Consider the following 14,701-nt stretch of genomic DNA (forward strand, 5'->3'; position numbering starts at 1 on the left):
ATGAAATCACATGTCAGTTCTAGTATAATATATTTGTCCAATGAATACCCGTTTATGGTCTGTATTTCTTCTTGGCGTAGCAATTTTAATGACCAGTAATGTATCTCTTTTTCAAATCAACAGCTTAGTTCATGGCATCAGTACTTGAAATAAGAGTAATCTTCACAAAGATTTGAAGTCACTTACTTTGATCCAAAAAGGTGTCCTGTATTGAGAAACACACATTTTTCAATAACTTTTCAGCAGCCATAAAAAATTTTAACTGCCAATAAAGTTCAGTTTAAGAGGATTTACTTGTGGCCAGCTCCATCGACTTCAGTAGTGAATTTTTTTATAGAACGAATTAATATATATATATATATATATATATATATGTGTGTGTGTGTGTGTGTGTGTGTGTGTGTGTGTGTGTGTGTGTCTAATAACACTAAATAATGCGATTGTTAGTACAGTCTGACTCGTTAGAAATTCTGTGCAGTAATATGATCATTGTAAATAAATGTTGTAAAAAGATCTTTCTGTTGAGTATTTGTTACCTTTTAAAAGAAAATATGCTTAAGATTGTTTTAACTCATTCCACATTAGTGATTATCATTTCACTTGGGGTCTGTGGATGGTATGTCAGCAGATTTGTTTTTCATTGCAAATATTTATTGTGTATTCTTGCTTTTCTGACATGTTCTGAACCCTGGATGATCTCTTCACTATGGATCGACTGGAACAGAAAGTACATGTAATCTAATCTAACCTAATCAGCGATAACAAAACCAAAAATTTTTGAATCTTACCCCTCTCGGTAAAATAGATACTGCCTACAGGAAAATTAAAGAGACCTTTGGAGAAACGAGAACCACTTGTATGAATATCAAGAGCTCAGATGGAAACCCAGTTCTAAGCAAAGAAGGGAAAGCAGGAAGGTGGAAGGAGTATACAGGGTGAGTCACCTAACATTGCCGCTGGATATATTTCGTAAACCACATCAAATACTGACGAACCGATTCCACAGACCGAACGTGAGGAGAGGGGCTAGTGTAATTGGTTAATACAAACCATAGCCGGCCGGTGTGGCCGAGCGGTTCTAGGCGCTACAGTCTGGAACCGTGCGACCACTACGGTCGCAGGTTCGAATCCTGCCTCGGGCATGGATGTGTGTGATGTCCTTAGGTTGGTTAGGATTAAGTAGTTCTAAGTTCTAGGGGACTGATGACCTCAGATGTTAAGTCCCATAGTGCTCAGAGCCATTTGAACCATTTTTTACAAACCATAAAAAAATGCACGGAAGTATGTTCTTTAACACAAACCTACCTTTTTTTTTAAATGGAACCCCGTTAGTTTTGTTAGCACATCTGACCATATAAACAATTACGTAATCAGTGCCGTTTGTTGCATTGTAAAATGTTAATTACGTCCGGAGATATTGTAACCTAAAGTTGACGCTTGAGTACCACTCCTCCGCTGTTCGATCGTGTGTATCGGAGAGCACCGAATTACGTAGGGATCCAAAGGGAACGGTGATGGACCTTAGGTACGGAAGAGACTGGAACAGCACATTACGTCCACATGCTAACACCTTTTTATTGGTCTTTTTCACTGACGCACATGTACATTACCATGAGGGGTGAGGTACACGTACACACGTGGTTTCCGTTTTCAATTACGGAGTGGAATAGAGTGTGTCCCGACATGTCAGGCCAATAGATGCTCAATGTGGTGGCCATCATTTGCTGCACATAACTGCAATCTCTGGCGTAATGAATGTCGTACACGCCGCAGTACATCTGGTGTAATGTCGCCACAGGCTGCCACAATACGTTGTTTCATATCCTCTGGGGCTGTAGGCACATCACGGTACACATTCTCCTTTAACGTACCCCACAGAAAGAAGTCCAGAGGTGTAAGATCAGGAGAGCGGGCTGGCCAATTTATGCGTCCTCCACGTCCTATGAAACGTCCGTCGAACATCCTGTCAAGGGTCAGCCTAGTGTTAATTGCGGAATGTGCAGGTGCACCATCATGCTGATACCACATACGTCGACGCGTTTCTAGTGGGACATTTTCGAGCAACGTTGGCAGCTCATTCTGTAGAAACGCGATGTATGTTGCAGCTGTTTGGGCCTCTGCAATGAAGTGAGGACCAATGAGGTGGTCGCCAATGATTCCGCACCATACATTTACAGTCCACGGTCGCTGTCGCTCTACCAGTCTGAGCCAGCGAGGATTGTCCACGGACCAGTGATGCATGTTCCGTAGATTCACTGCCCCGTGGTTTGTGAAACCCGCTTCATCGGTAAACAGGTAGAACTGCAACGCATTCTCTGTTAATGCCCATTGACAGAATTGCACTCGATGATTAAAGTCATCACCATGTAATTGCTGTTGTAGTGACACATGAAACGGATGAAAGCGGTGACGATCCAGTATGCGCATGACACTACTTTGACTCAGTCCACCGGCTCTCGCAATGTCCCGTGTACTCATTTGTTGGTTCATGGCAACACCAGCTAACACACCAACTGCACCCGCTTCTCCTGTGACGGGCCTGTTACGGACCCGTTTGCGTGCTACGACCATACCTGTTGCATACAGTTGGCGGTAGATGTTTTGCAATGTGCGGCACGTTGGATGCTCTCTGTCCGGGTACCGTTCTGCATACCCCCTGCAGGCTTCGGCTGCATTTCGTCGACATTCGCCATAGATGAGTATCATCTCCGCCTTTTCAGAGTTAGAATACACCATGGTCACAGTTCCTACAACACTACACTATCACAGACGTCTCGTAACTCGGTGTACTACAGTTGGTCTGCGTGCGGAGACGAATGCAGAATAACAATAGCAGCAAGCACTACATGCGGACACTGCGACAGCTAGACCAAACCACAACACTGCACTACAGCCACACTCGTAAACACGGTCGTCACCGTAAACATGTCCCTGCAGATGCTGCTCGCCGACCGTAGCCCGGGTTTGTTACAACACGCAACTGAACGTCGGAGGTTTCAAGCGTTAACTTTAAGTTACAATATCTCCGAATATAATCAACATTTTACAATGCAACAAACGGCCCTGATTACGTATTTGTTTATATGTTCAGATGTGCTAACAAAACTAACGGGTTCCATTTTAAAAAAACGTAGGTTTGTGTTAAAAAACATACTTCCGTGCATTTTTGTATGGTTTGTATTAAACAATTACACTAGCCCCTCTCCTCACGTTCGGTCTGTGGAATCGGTTCGTCAGTATTTGATGTGGTTTACGAAATATATCTAGCGGTAACGTTAGGTGACTCACCCTGTATAGAGGGTCTATACAAGGGCGATGTACTTGAGGACAATATTATGGAAATGGAAGAGGATGTGGATGAAGATGAAATGGGAGATATGATTCTGTGTGAAGAGTTTGACAGACCACTGAAAGACCTGAGTCGAAACAAAGCTCCAGGAATAGACAACATTCCCTAAGAACCACTGACGGCCTTTGGAGAGCCAGTCCTGACAAAACTCTACCATCTGGTGAGCAAGATGTATGAGACAGGCGAAATACCCTCAGACTTCAAGAAGAATATAATAATTCCAATCCCAACGAAAGAAGGTGTTGACAGATGTGAAAATTACCGAACTATTAGTGTAATAAGTCACTGCTGCAAAGTACTAACGCGAATTCTTTACAGACGAATGGAAAAACTAGTGGAAGCCAACCTTGGGGAAGATCAGTTTGGATTCCGTAGACATATTGGAACGCGTGAGGCAATACTGACCCTACTACTTATCTTAGAACAAAGATTAAAGAAAGGCAAACCTACGTTTCTAGCATTTGTAGACTTAGAGAAAGATTTTGACAATATTGACTGGAATACTCTCTTTCAAATTCTGAAGGTGGCAGGGGTAAAATACAGGGAGCGAAAGGCTATTTACAATTTCTACAGAAACCAGATGGCAGTTATAAGAGTCGAGGGACATGAAAGGGAAGCAGTGGTTGGGAAGGGAGTGAGACAGGGTTGTAGCCTCTCCCCAATGCTATTCAATCTGTATATTGGGCAAGCAGTAAAGGAAACAAAAGAAAAATTTGAAGTAGGTATTATAATCCGTGGAGAAGAAATAAAAACTTCGAGGTTCGGCGATGACATTGTAATTGTGTCAGAGACAGCAAAGGACTTGGAAGAGCAGTTGAACGGAATGGACAGTGTCTTGAAAGGAGGATATAAGATGAACATCAACAAAAGCAAAACGACGATAATGGAATGTAGTCGAATTAAGTCGTGTGATGCTGAGGGAATTAGATTAGGAAGTGAGACACTTAAAGTAGTAAAGGAGTTTTGCTATTTGGGGAGCAAAATAACTGATGATGGTCGAAGTAGAGAGGATATAAAATGTAGACTGGGAATGGCAAGGAAAGCGTTTCTGAAGAAGAGAAATTTGTTTACATCGAGTATAGATTTAAGTGTCAGGAAGTCGTTTCTGAAAGTATTTGTATGGAGTGTAGCCATGTATGGAAGTGAAACATGGACGATAAATAGTTTAGACAAGAAGAGAATAGAAACTTTCGAAATGTAGTACTGCAGAAGAATGCTGAAGATTAGATGGGTAGATCACAGAACTAATGAGGAGGTATTGAATAGGATTGGGGAGAAGAGAAGTTTGTGGCACAACTTGACTAGAAGAAGGGATCGGTTGGTAGGACATGTTCTGAGTCATCAAGGGATCATCAATTTAGTACTGGAGGGCAGTGTGGAGGGTAATAATCGTAGAGGGAGACCAAGAGCTGAATACACTAAACAGATTCAGAAGGATGTAGGTTGCAATAGGTATTGGGAGATGAAGAAGCTTGCACAGGATAGAGTAGCATGGAGAGCTGCATCAAACCAGTCTCAGGACTGAAGACCACAACAACAACAACCCCTCTCGGAAAAATTTTCTGTGTATTACCATGACTATCACAGAAACGAGCTCCATGCTGCATGTCAAGGAATGCAAAACCTAACCAGACGTTTCATATGAAATGATAACTGTTAGTAGACGGCGCCTAAAGTGTAAATCCATTTGTCCACAGTTACATGAAGAGGGCCCAGGAGCTGTCGCGGCTGTTCCACGACAGGCCCCGCACGCCCCTGCAGGAGGTGGTGTACTGGACGGAGTACGTGGTGCGCCATAAGGGCGCGCCGCATATGAGGTCGGCGGCTCTGGACCTGGCATGGTACCAGCTGTGGCTGCTAGATGTCGTCGGCGTTGTGATAGCCGCCGCTGCACTGGCGCTATGGATTCTCGTGGTCGTGCTCAGAACTCTGTTCAAGTTGTTCGGCCGCAGTGCGTCCAACACAACAGCTGCAAAAAAGCAAGCGTAATACCTATATCCTGTCTTGTACCTGTACAAATGTGTATTACTGGTGAATATACGAAGATTTTACCACGTACTTTTTACTTGTAGTGCATTAAATGTTTTTTATTTATTTTACTGACTTCTTGCCATTTTTTATTGTGTTGTTGTGTCAGTCGTTTTCTCCCTGCATCTGGAACCCATTCCATTGATCGACATTATTTTCGGAACTCCTTGCATCTGTCCAATGTTGTTGGAGAGCCTGCAGAGGATTTAAGTGTTTTTTTTTTTTCATTTTTCACATATACAAAAATGCAAAATAACTTATATATCCTTCTGCTGAACAATTCATAACATACACAAGAACACGTTATGTCATCACAAAACACAGTAACACAATAACATCCATAAAATTCAAAAATGCATAGATACTTGTGTAAATCTGTACTCAATGCATGACTATGACTTTAAAAAGAACTTCTGATCTTATTTATACATTTTGTAAACATAGGATAAAATGATGTAAGAGGTAAGTATTCGGATAGCGTGTTTATCGATTACTAGTTGACAAACCTGGCATTGTCCTGGTATTCATCTTGGCAGTTTTAAATTACAGACGTACTGTTTCTGTATGCTGGGTGCAGCTACTTTGCGTATCTACAACGTGCTTTTGTACACCTCTCTGTGGTAACGCCTCATCATATTTCTATAGGTGGCTCTCGTTTTCGCCCATAGCCATTTGCAATTCGCAGTTGAAAGCTGTCAGAAGCACTGCCATTCTTACAGGATTTCCTTAAACTGACTCAACTGTAAGAGTTTCTTAGTAGTAAAGAATAAATGTATCAAAACTTCAGGCATGATGCGGCATTTTTTCACGCATCTCAGTGTTTATGATGTCATATCTCTCGAAATGTGTTTTGTACTACGATATATTTGTGTAAGTAGAATCAGAGGCATATGTAGGTAACATCTGCAAAATGTATTGCGAATAGAGTAAGTAGCAAAAAAATAATAAATTTAAACATCACACACAATGTGGCAGTTCTTCACACATCTCGGTGTTTATGACATCGTATCTTCTGAACTATGTGTGACGCCGTGATGTAATTTTGTTGGTGACCTTAGCGGTGTATATGGGTACTGTCCACGAAATTCATTGCGAGTAGAGTTAGCGGTACAGTACATAAGTGGAGATATAGGAGAAAATGGACATGTTTACATTATCTAACACAGTTTTTGCTGTTTGAAAGATACTAGAACCAAATTTTGCACGTGAGGTAATTATGTTATGGGCTACATTCTGGAATTTTTTCTCAAACAATTTGATTATGGCATTGTTGGAAATTTTCATAACACATGCTATCACACAAGGAACATTTCCACAAAAATTACTTTACTTCAAACTTTCATATTGTGATAGGTAATTCTTAGCAATTAGGTAAGAAAACGTGGGAACAGTTTTTTAATATCAGTTTTAGAACACTTACAATTTATTTCAAAAAATTATACATGTGAAACAAAGCAATTTCAGTTTCACAGGGAAGTAAACAATTTTGACGGAAATGCACTTAGAAATAATTGCTACCACAGAAAGTTGTGATATACTACGAACAAAGTCTGCAGAAAATTTCACTTTTCTATTTCCAATGGTTCAGGGGAAAATATTCTTTACACACTGAAAAATGAATGTTCGGGGAAATGCACATAAAAGATTTTATAAGGATTTACACCAAAAACTAGTACCTTAATGGTTGTGGAGAAATTTCCCTCAGTCTCATTTGGAAGAGATGCCCAAAAACAAAATTTAGGTCATCTACTGTTGTTAAAATTGTCACATATGATGCACGTCTGGTGCTTAATGATGGTATCATTGGAAGAATAAGGAACATCAATTTTTAGAACAGAGCCAACATTTACAACATAACGCCCCCCACATTGGTTGTTTCATCTACGAAAATCAAAACCTTTTGTCAAAAAATACTAATTTTTGTTTTGTTGAGCACCTTCTCGTTGCAGGGGGACAAATAGTCATTCTGAGTGTAGATCCATTTGGAACTGGATGTATTGTGTACTTCTCCAAGAACTATCTGAAGAGTGGATTCTTTAGCTTCTTCAATGGAGTGTTGCAAGACACCGTCATATCACACACGTTCTTGAAGAATGATTGCACGGTCGAAGATGGACCTGTCTGCTCAAGAAACAACGTTTGTCTGCTGTTAGTATCAGCTCTTCTCTTCGCATAGCTGCTGAATATGGCGGTATTACAGTGATGTTCCATGTTAAATCGTTTCTCTGCACTAACTTTAATATCACATTGTGTACGAAATAATGTTTCCCCATCAGTGCTGAAGAACTTCTCTCGAAAATCACGAACAAAACCTGGCTGCTTCCTGCTGTTGGAGCATTTTACTTTCGGCGTGTTGAACTGAACTGAGTTTGTATTCAGACTGAACAGTGTGACTACGTCTACCATGTTTATGATAACGGGAAGTCGCCTCTGTTGGCTTTGAGAGCGTTTTGTCCACTCACTCGCAACGATGTGTTACGTCAGCGAACAGACTAGTGTTGTACGCTGATTTTCTACTATAGTCCTGATAAAGTTCTCAGGCCGCGGAATAGGCTGTGAGGGTGAACGAGAGAATACTACCCCTGAGGCGAGGCGAGTGGTTAGCTAGCAACCACCGGGTTGCAGTAGGAATGGCAGGCCCAAGGTCACGAGATGGAGCCGTCGTTTCCGATCTGAACTTCAAATGGCTCTAAGCACTATGGGACTTAACATCTGAGGTCATCATTCCCCTAGACTTAGAACCACGTAAACCTAACTAACATAAGGACATCACGCACATCCATGCCCGAGGCAGAATTCGAACCTGCGACCGTAGCAGCAGCGCAGTTCCGGACTGAAGCGCCTAGAAACGCTCGGCCACACGATCTGAACTAAACCAACAGTTTACCTGGTACAAAGCTTTTCTTTTGTGAAACACATTTCCGCTACCAGTCATGATGTTCCTTTTATTTATGGTTTCCACAACGCGTTTCGGGTAATTATTCTCATTTTCAAGTGCGCTTTTTCTTGTGTTGTGCCATTTATTCGTCACGTTTTCGACTTGTGAGGGTTGCGCTGACCTGTTGTCTTTGCTGCAAAAACACACGCAATTTTTAATTAATGATCCAAGTCTATATAAAGTTAATGGCGAATTTGGAAAGAGCTTCTACTTACACTTTTTCTTGTAGTCTACTTGCGCATATAATCACACAATATTGTGTGCTTAGTACCTAATGACACGTGCGGTCCAAAGCACTGCTTTCGGGGCGGGAAGGCGTGTCAGTCCCGGCACCAATCCGTCCGGCGGATTAGTGTCGAGGTCCGGTGTGCCGGCCAGCCTGTGGATGGTTTTTAAGGAGGTTTTCCACCTGCCTCGGCGAATGCAGTCTGGTTCCCCTTATTCCACCTCAGTTACTATGTCGGCGATTGCTGCGCAAACACTTTCTCCACGTACGCATACACCATAATTACTCTACCGCGAAAACACACTCGTCCAGTGTGAGGAGTTCCCGGGGGGGAAAAGGGGGGGGGATCCACTGGGGGCCGAATCACACAAAAACCCTGGATTTGGTGTGGGCAGCGGTGGGGTGAGTGGACTGCTATAGCCTGTTGTGGAGTTGTGAACCAGTGAGGGCTACGGCGGGACGAAGCCTGTCCGTCGTTTCTAGGTCCCCAGTTCCGCACAATGCAGTACAATACCAAGTCATAGCTCCTGAACTATGGTTGGTAGATGATTCTTACCCCAATAGCGATCGTTGCCTGACGGTAAGTGTATACCAAATTTGGTTGAAATTGGTCCAGTGGTTTAGCAGGAATAATTAGGCTTGCTGAAAAGGAAGCAGCACGTAAAACTTTGTACTCTCACTGACATACTTTTTGTCATGGTGCTCTGCAAAACATTTGGGACAATGCCCTGAATGGAACCATGCACATGCTATGTACAGTGGCAGCATGAGTAGACGTTGGCTTGGCTGGGGTCTCCAACTCGTAACATCCCACCGATCCGCCTGCTCGCAACCCCATCAACTGTTTTCCAGTTTTATTTGTGAAACTTTTGTCTCCATATAAAATTAATGTTAAAACAAATTGTCTTACAACAATAACAAACTTTCTTCCTGTATTTGTAAAGAAATTTCTCAATTTGTTTTCAGATGTTTCTTTTGTTTACAATAATGGGTTTGTATGAAGTGCTATGGATCCATATGTAGCTTGAAGTCTGTGAATTTTTTTTTCCTTATGGTTGATACATAGTTAACAAAGTTATTAACTAACCACATGATTGTATTATTTTTAACGGTTTGAAAAAATTTTGTATCAGGCCATATCTGCGAGTTACGTTGTCCAGTTAGGAGAGTAATATTTGTTCTCAGTCATTTCCAACTTGTGCATGGGGGCTTAATTAAATATAATTGATTGAAAATGTTTTTTATTTTTCGTAGCTGTATGTCCGATTACGCAAGTCTCGTAATCGGTTGGCCCTGACTAGTATTATTACGCAATCTGACTGCAACAAACAATGTAAGAAGATTTTCGTAAACACAATTAATTAATTAAGACCCCAGCAACTATAAAAATCTACGAAGCCAACAAGCACAAGAGTAACTGTTCTGTATGTGGGAGTGTGACTCAACGTCCACATCTGGCACGGTTCTTTTCCAACAAGACAAGAATTTTCTTTTTAAATACCAACTATGCTGACGTGACAAAAGAAAATTTAGAAAAACTATAATTACGCAAGAAAATCACAATTACACTCTAATCCAAGAACACAAGCCAGATGCTTTGTTGACTGAACCTGTAGTGACACATTATTTCAGATACACAAAAAATAAAGGAACATTGTAAGTTTTACCTTCATATATTGATGAAATGCACTCATTACAATAACATCTGCTATCTCTCCCATCAAATAACTGCATAAAACATGGAACTACACTCTTACTACCACATCTCACTCCGACTTCACGACAAGCAGTGCCCACTAACACCTCTGGGTACGACTGACCTCCACAAGCTCTCTACTAGCACTACCGCTATGAACTCTCAACAACCACTGACTTCTACAATCTCATAACAAGCACTGACCTCTACAATCTCATAACAAGCACTGACTGCCACGAACTCTAAACAGGCACTGTGGAGGCGGCTTAATAGTACTCTTTGGCGCAATCTCTGGCGCAGTGGCACAGTGTAGCCACCTTTCATATGCCCCTCCTCCACAGGCCAGAATTTGATGGTATTTTTGCCAGCATTGGTGGTGAAAATACCACCAAATTCGTCCACAAAAATACAGACAAAAATAAAAGATAATATTAATACCTAAATATCACATAATTAGTTAAAATTTTGGCTTTGCACTGACCTTTCAGTAACCTAATATATGAAATACAGTAAGCAATACAACTTCTTTTCATGCATGTGGCTTTACATAATAGTTTACACAATATACAAAAAATCAGTTTATACAAATGTTCACATATAATGCTTTCAATGATTAGTTATACAAAAAAAAAAAAATACTAACAGGTGACATCTTTTCAGTAGAAGCAGTCCATCAGTTGCACCCAGTAAAGTTTATCAGGTACACCCAGCAACAAGTCACATTAGTTCAGTAGAACCAGTCCATCAGAGGTACCCAGCAATGTTGAGTAGGTGCAGACAGCAACAAGTGACTTCATTTCAGTAGAAACAGTTCATCAGTTGCACCCAGCAATGTTGAGCAGGTGCAGACACCAACAAGTGACATCATTTCAGTAGAAACAGTTCATCAGTTGCACCCAGCAATGTTGAGTAGGTGCAGACACCAACAAGTGACATCATTTCAGTAAAAGCAGTCCATTAGTTGCACCCAGCAATGTTGAGTAGGTGCAGACAGCAACAAGTGACTTCATTTCAGTAAAAACAGTTCCATCTGTGGCACCCAGTAAAGTTCAAGAGGTACACACAGCAACAAGTCACATTAGTTCAGTAGAAGCAGTCCATCAGAGGCACCCAGCAATGTTGAGAAGGTGCAGACAGCAACAAGTGACTTCATTTCAGTAAAAACAGTTCATCAGTTGCGCCCAGCAACGTTGAGTAGGTGCAGACACCAACAAGTGACTTCATTTCAGTAGAAGCAGTCCATCAGTTGCACCCAGTAATGTTGAGTAGGTGCAGACAGCAAGAAGTAACATCATTTCAGTAGAAACAGTTCGATAAAATTCACTAGCACTGATCACACTGTTCATCAGCAGAAATTAAACACGACCAAATGTCACACATCATATTGAAAAGTGCAGGTAACAGTTCAGAATATTTATCTTCACTAATCAGACAGTTCAGGCATGAACAATAGTTTGAATACACATACAGTGCTTTTACACTAACATACAAATCATAACAAACACACAAATGATATCAGATAATTGTCCTATTAACTATTACAATACACAAATACCAGTAAACCTATAATATTTATGGGTGTCCGTGCAAGCCACTACAAACAAATAAAATAATACTTAGGAGATAGGTGGGTAGGATTAGTAAAGGAAAACACACAGAACACACTCACTCATCCTTCATCCACATTAAGTACTACTGTGTAATTGAATAGTGTTAATTGTGTAAATGTAATTCTGTCAAAATCTGATGTTCATCATGTGTATCAAGTAGTACTGGCAGCAATGTATAACAGTCAATAATAGTTAGTCAACGTCATAGTCATCATGTCAAGACCAATGTTTGCCAAGCCAGATCAAAATGTACTGTTGTTGAACAACTGTCAGTGAGCCAAGATATGCAATTACTTCCTCTCTCCAAAACAAAGTATATACTGCTTAGTGATTTAACAAAGTGTATGCATAGACTATCTTCCTTCTATTTTAGTGTTCTAGTCTGCTCTCTTCATCCTCCTTGTTCCATAAGACCAACAAAAAAAATATGCTCCTCACTTACTTTACCTCTTATACACCAAAACTCCAATAATCATCAACTTAATCTCAATACGTCACTAATACTTCTACAATACGTCGATACATATAACTCTTATCATCAATATCATTTACCTTACCTCTTGTCCACAAAAACTCCAATAATCAACAACTTAATATACTCTCAATACCTCAATAATACGTCGCTACATATAAACCTCAGCACCAATATCATTTCACTTCCATAACAACTCTTTCCTCTAGTCAGTCTCCTTGAACAAGTACAGATAAAATCCTAATGCAAACCTCATCATCTCATACAATCCGAAGACACATTGTCAACACACAACCTCTGTGTAATCCATCTGACCCAAATTTTCTACTCATTATAAATTATAAACAAAGAAATGCATACATGACCTCTAACAGACTTAGTTCGAATAACTCTCAGTAATTAAGTACGATTACGGAGTGTGAATGATCATAATATTTCACAGTGTGTACACCACTTCAAGAATTATGGCAGACAGAAGCAAACATGTGGAGTATTTTTTGTGTCAAGTGTCACTTCCTATTTCAATTGCTTACGAAAAATGCAGTCTAATAATTGTTAATGGTCTAAACCTAGTTTCGGTCTGTCATGTCGTTAGCCTCCTTCCTATTTGCATAAATTTATACAGCTTCCATAAAACCTCAGCTCATGTGACTTCAATGACTTTCTTGTACTAATGTCGTTCGTCGAATTATAGCAGTGAATTTTCTTATCTTAAAAATATAAGGCACTGAGCGTAAGCAAAACAAGCAATAGCGAGTAAATAGACCAGTAAAGAACAGAATGTCAACAAGTGGATGCAGCCCAATTCCTACAACGAGGCTCTGCCAAGCGAACAATCTATAATTAATCCAATAGTGTGACCTAAACTCTATGTTTATACACAGTATATCAGCATTTCTATATTCTAAATTGAAGAGCAGTTATGGCAACAAAACAGAAATGTGTAAATATGTAATCCATACAAAAAGCAGCAAACATATATCTTACGTAATAAACAGGTCATTATCATCATATCAGCATAAGCAAATAAATGTTCATATGTCATCCTAATAAATAAACATGAAGGCGCAAGCAGATAAATCACAAAGTATAACTTACATACCTAAACACATCAGCACAATAAATCAGGTTACCATTACAATTTAAATAAATAAGCACAACAGACACATAATAAGAAAATATGACATCAGTGAAAAAGCATAGCGGCTAAGCGATGCATAATATATACAAGTCACAACCCAGTTCATTAATCAATAATTGTCAAAATCAGTAAATGTATACAAGCACGTCGCTTCACACGTAAATTCATAGAACATGAAATTTAGCACAAAGTATGAATCACGCAATCGCGAGCAGCAAATTACGTCTAAAGTACGTACCTAAGTGGAAATAGGTTACCTGTAAATGAACTCAATGAATAGTTACCCTTTTTTAGTTTATTAGTTTCTTCTTCGAAATTACATTCTTCCTGAAAATTTCTCGATAGCAGGTCGTCTTAACGTCGGACACGCACAAAATTTACCTGAAGGTCTTAAATATTTTATACAACCGTATCCTGCAAAATACTGAATGTTAATAACACAATTCAACAAGTTCTTATAGCTTTATACAGAATTTAGTCGGAGAAATTAGACTGTGTGTTTGTTTACGGCTGTCAGTGCATTCGCACTGAGCGCTCGATCAGCTGTAGCCGCGTGACGTAGGAAGCAATTGTTCGCGGTCAACGACTGCCTTGTGCGGCGCGCAGACTTGACTGTTGCTTTGAGTATGTGCCGCCGCCAAAACACAGCGCGGTATCCTTGTACTCTCCGCATGTTTACATGTAGCTGTTAGTTTCTCTAAAGTATGTTATTCCACAAAAATTTTAACATTTGATATATGATGTATTCCTTTAGAGCGTCGAGATTTAAGAGTTTCTACTTCAACAGTGTTATCATGTATAATTTTGCGAATTCTATATGGACCGTTATAAAGCAGAAAAAATTTGCGACATAAGCCTTTTCCTTTGTGCGACAAACGATGAGACTTAATTAACACTTTTTGACCAACTGACAAAAATTTTAAACGACCAGGACGCTTAGTTGATTTCTCTCTTCTAGCAGCCGCAGATGCAATATTTCGTAGAGCCAGGTTGACAACTTCAGAATGCCGCAGTTTCCGTGAAGGCGGAAAAGGAACGATTTCAGATATGCGATTTGTCGGTGCTTTGTTTTTTAATATCAATAGAGGCGGTAACGAAGTTGAGTCATTAGGAAGTTCATTCAGAATGTTTTGAAAAATTATGAAGATACTGATCCCAAGTTCTGTGATTCTGATGACAATAAAGACGGCACAATTTATTGATTTCCTTCATCCATCTCTCTGAAGCGTTAGATTGAGGGT

At 40.2% G+C, this 14,701-nt stretch overlaps 1 protein-coding gene across 2 annotated transcripts in view; it reads left to right on the forward strand.

Moving 5' to 3' along the window:
- Positions 1 to 5,453, forward strand: part of LOC124711152 (UDP-glycosyltransferase UGT5-like) — a 274,796-nt gene extending 269,343 nt beyond the window's left edge. For both annotated transcript variants that reach the window (XM_047241052.1, XM_047241053.1), the window contains exon 6: positions 5,047 to 5,453. In XM_047241052.1, coding sequence (XP_047097008.1) covers positions 5,047 to 5,338 — 292 coding nt within the window. In that variant the 3' untranslated portion in view covers positions 5,339 to 5,453. The remainder of the gene's footprint in view (positions 1 to 5,046) is intronic.
- Positions 5,454 to 14,701: the final 9,248 nt, after the last annotated feature.

This window comes from Schistocerca piceifrons, chromosome 8 (genome assembly GCF_021461385.2).
Source record: "Schistocerca piceifrons isolate TAMUIC-IGC-003096 chromosome 8, iqSchPice1.1, whole genome shotgun sequence".
Lineage (NCBI taxonomy): Eukaryota > Metazoa > Arthropoda > Insecta > Orthoptera > Acrididae > Schistocerca > Schistocerca piceifrons.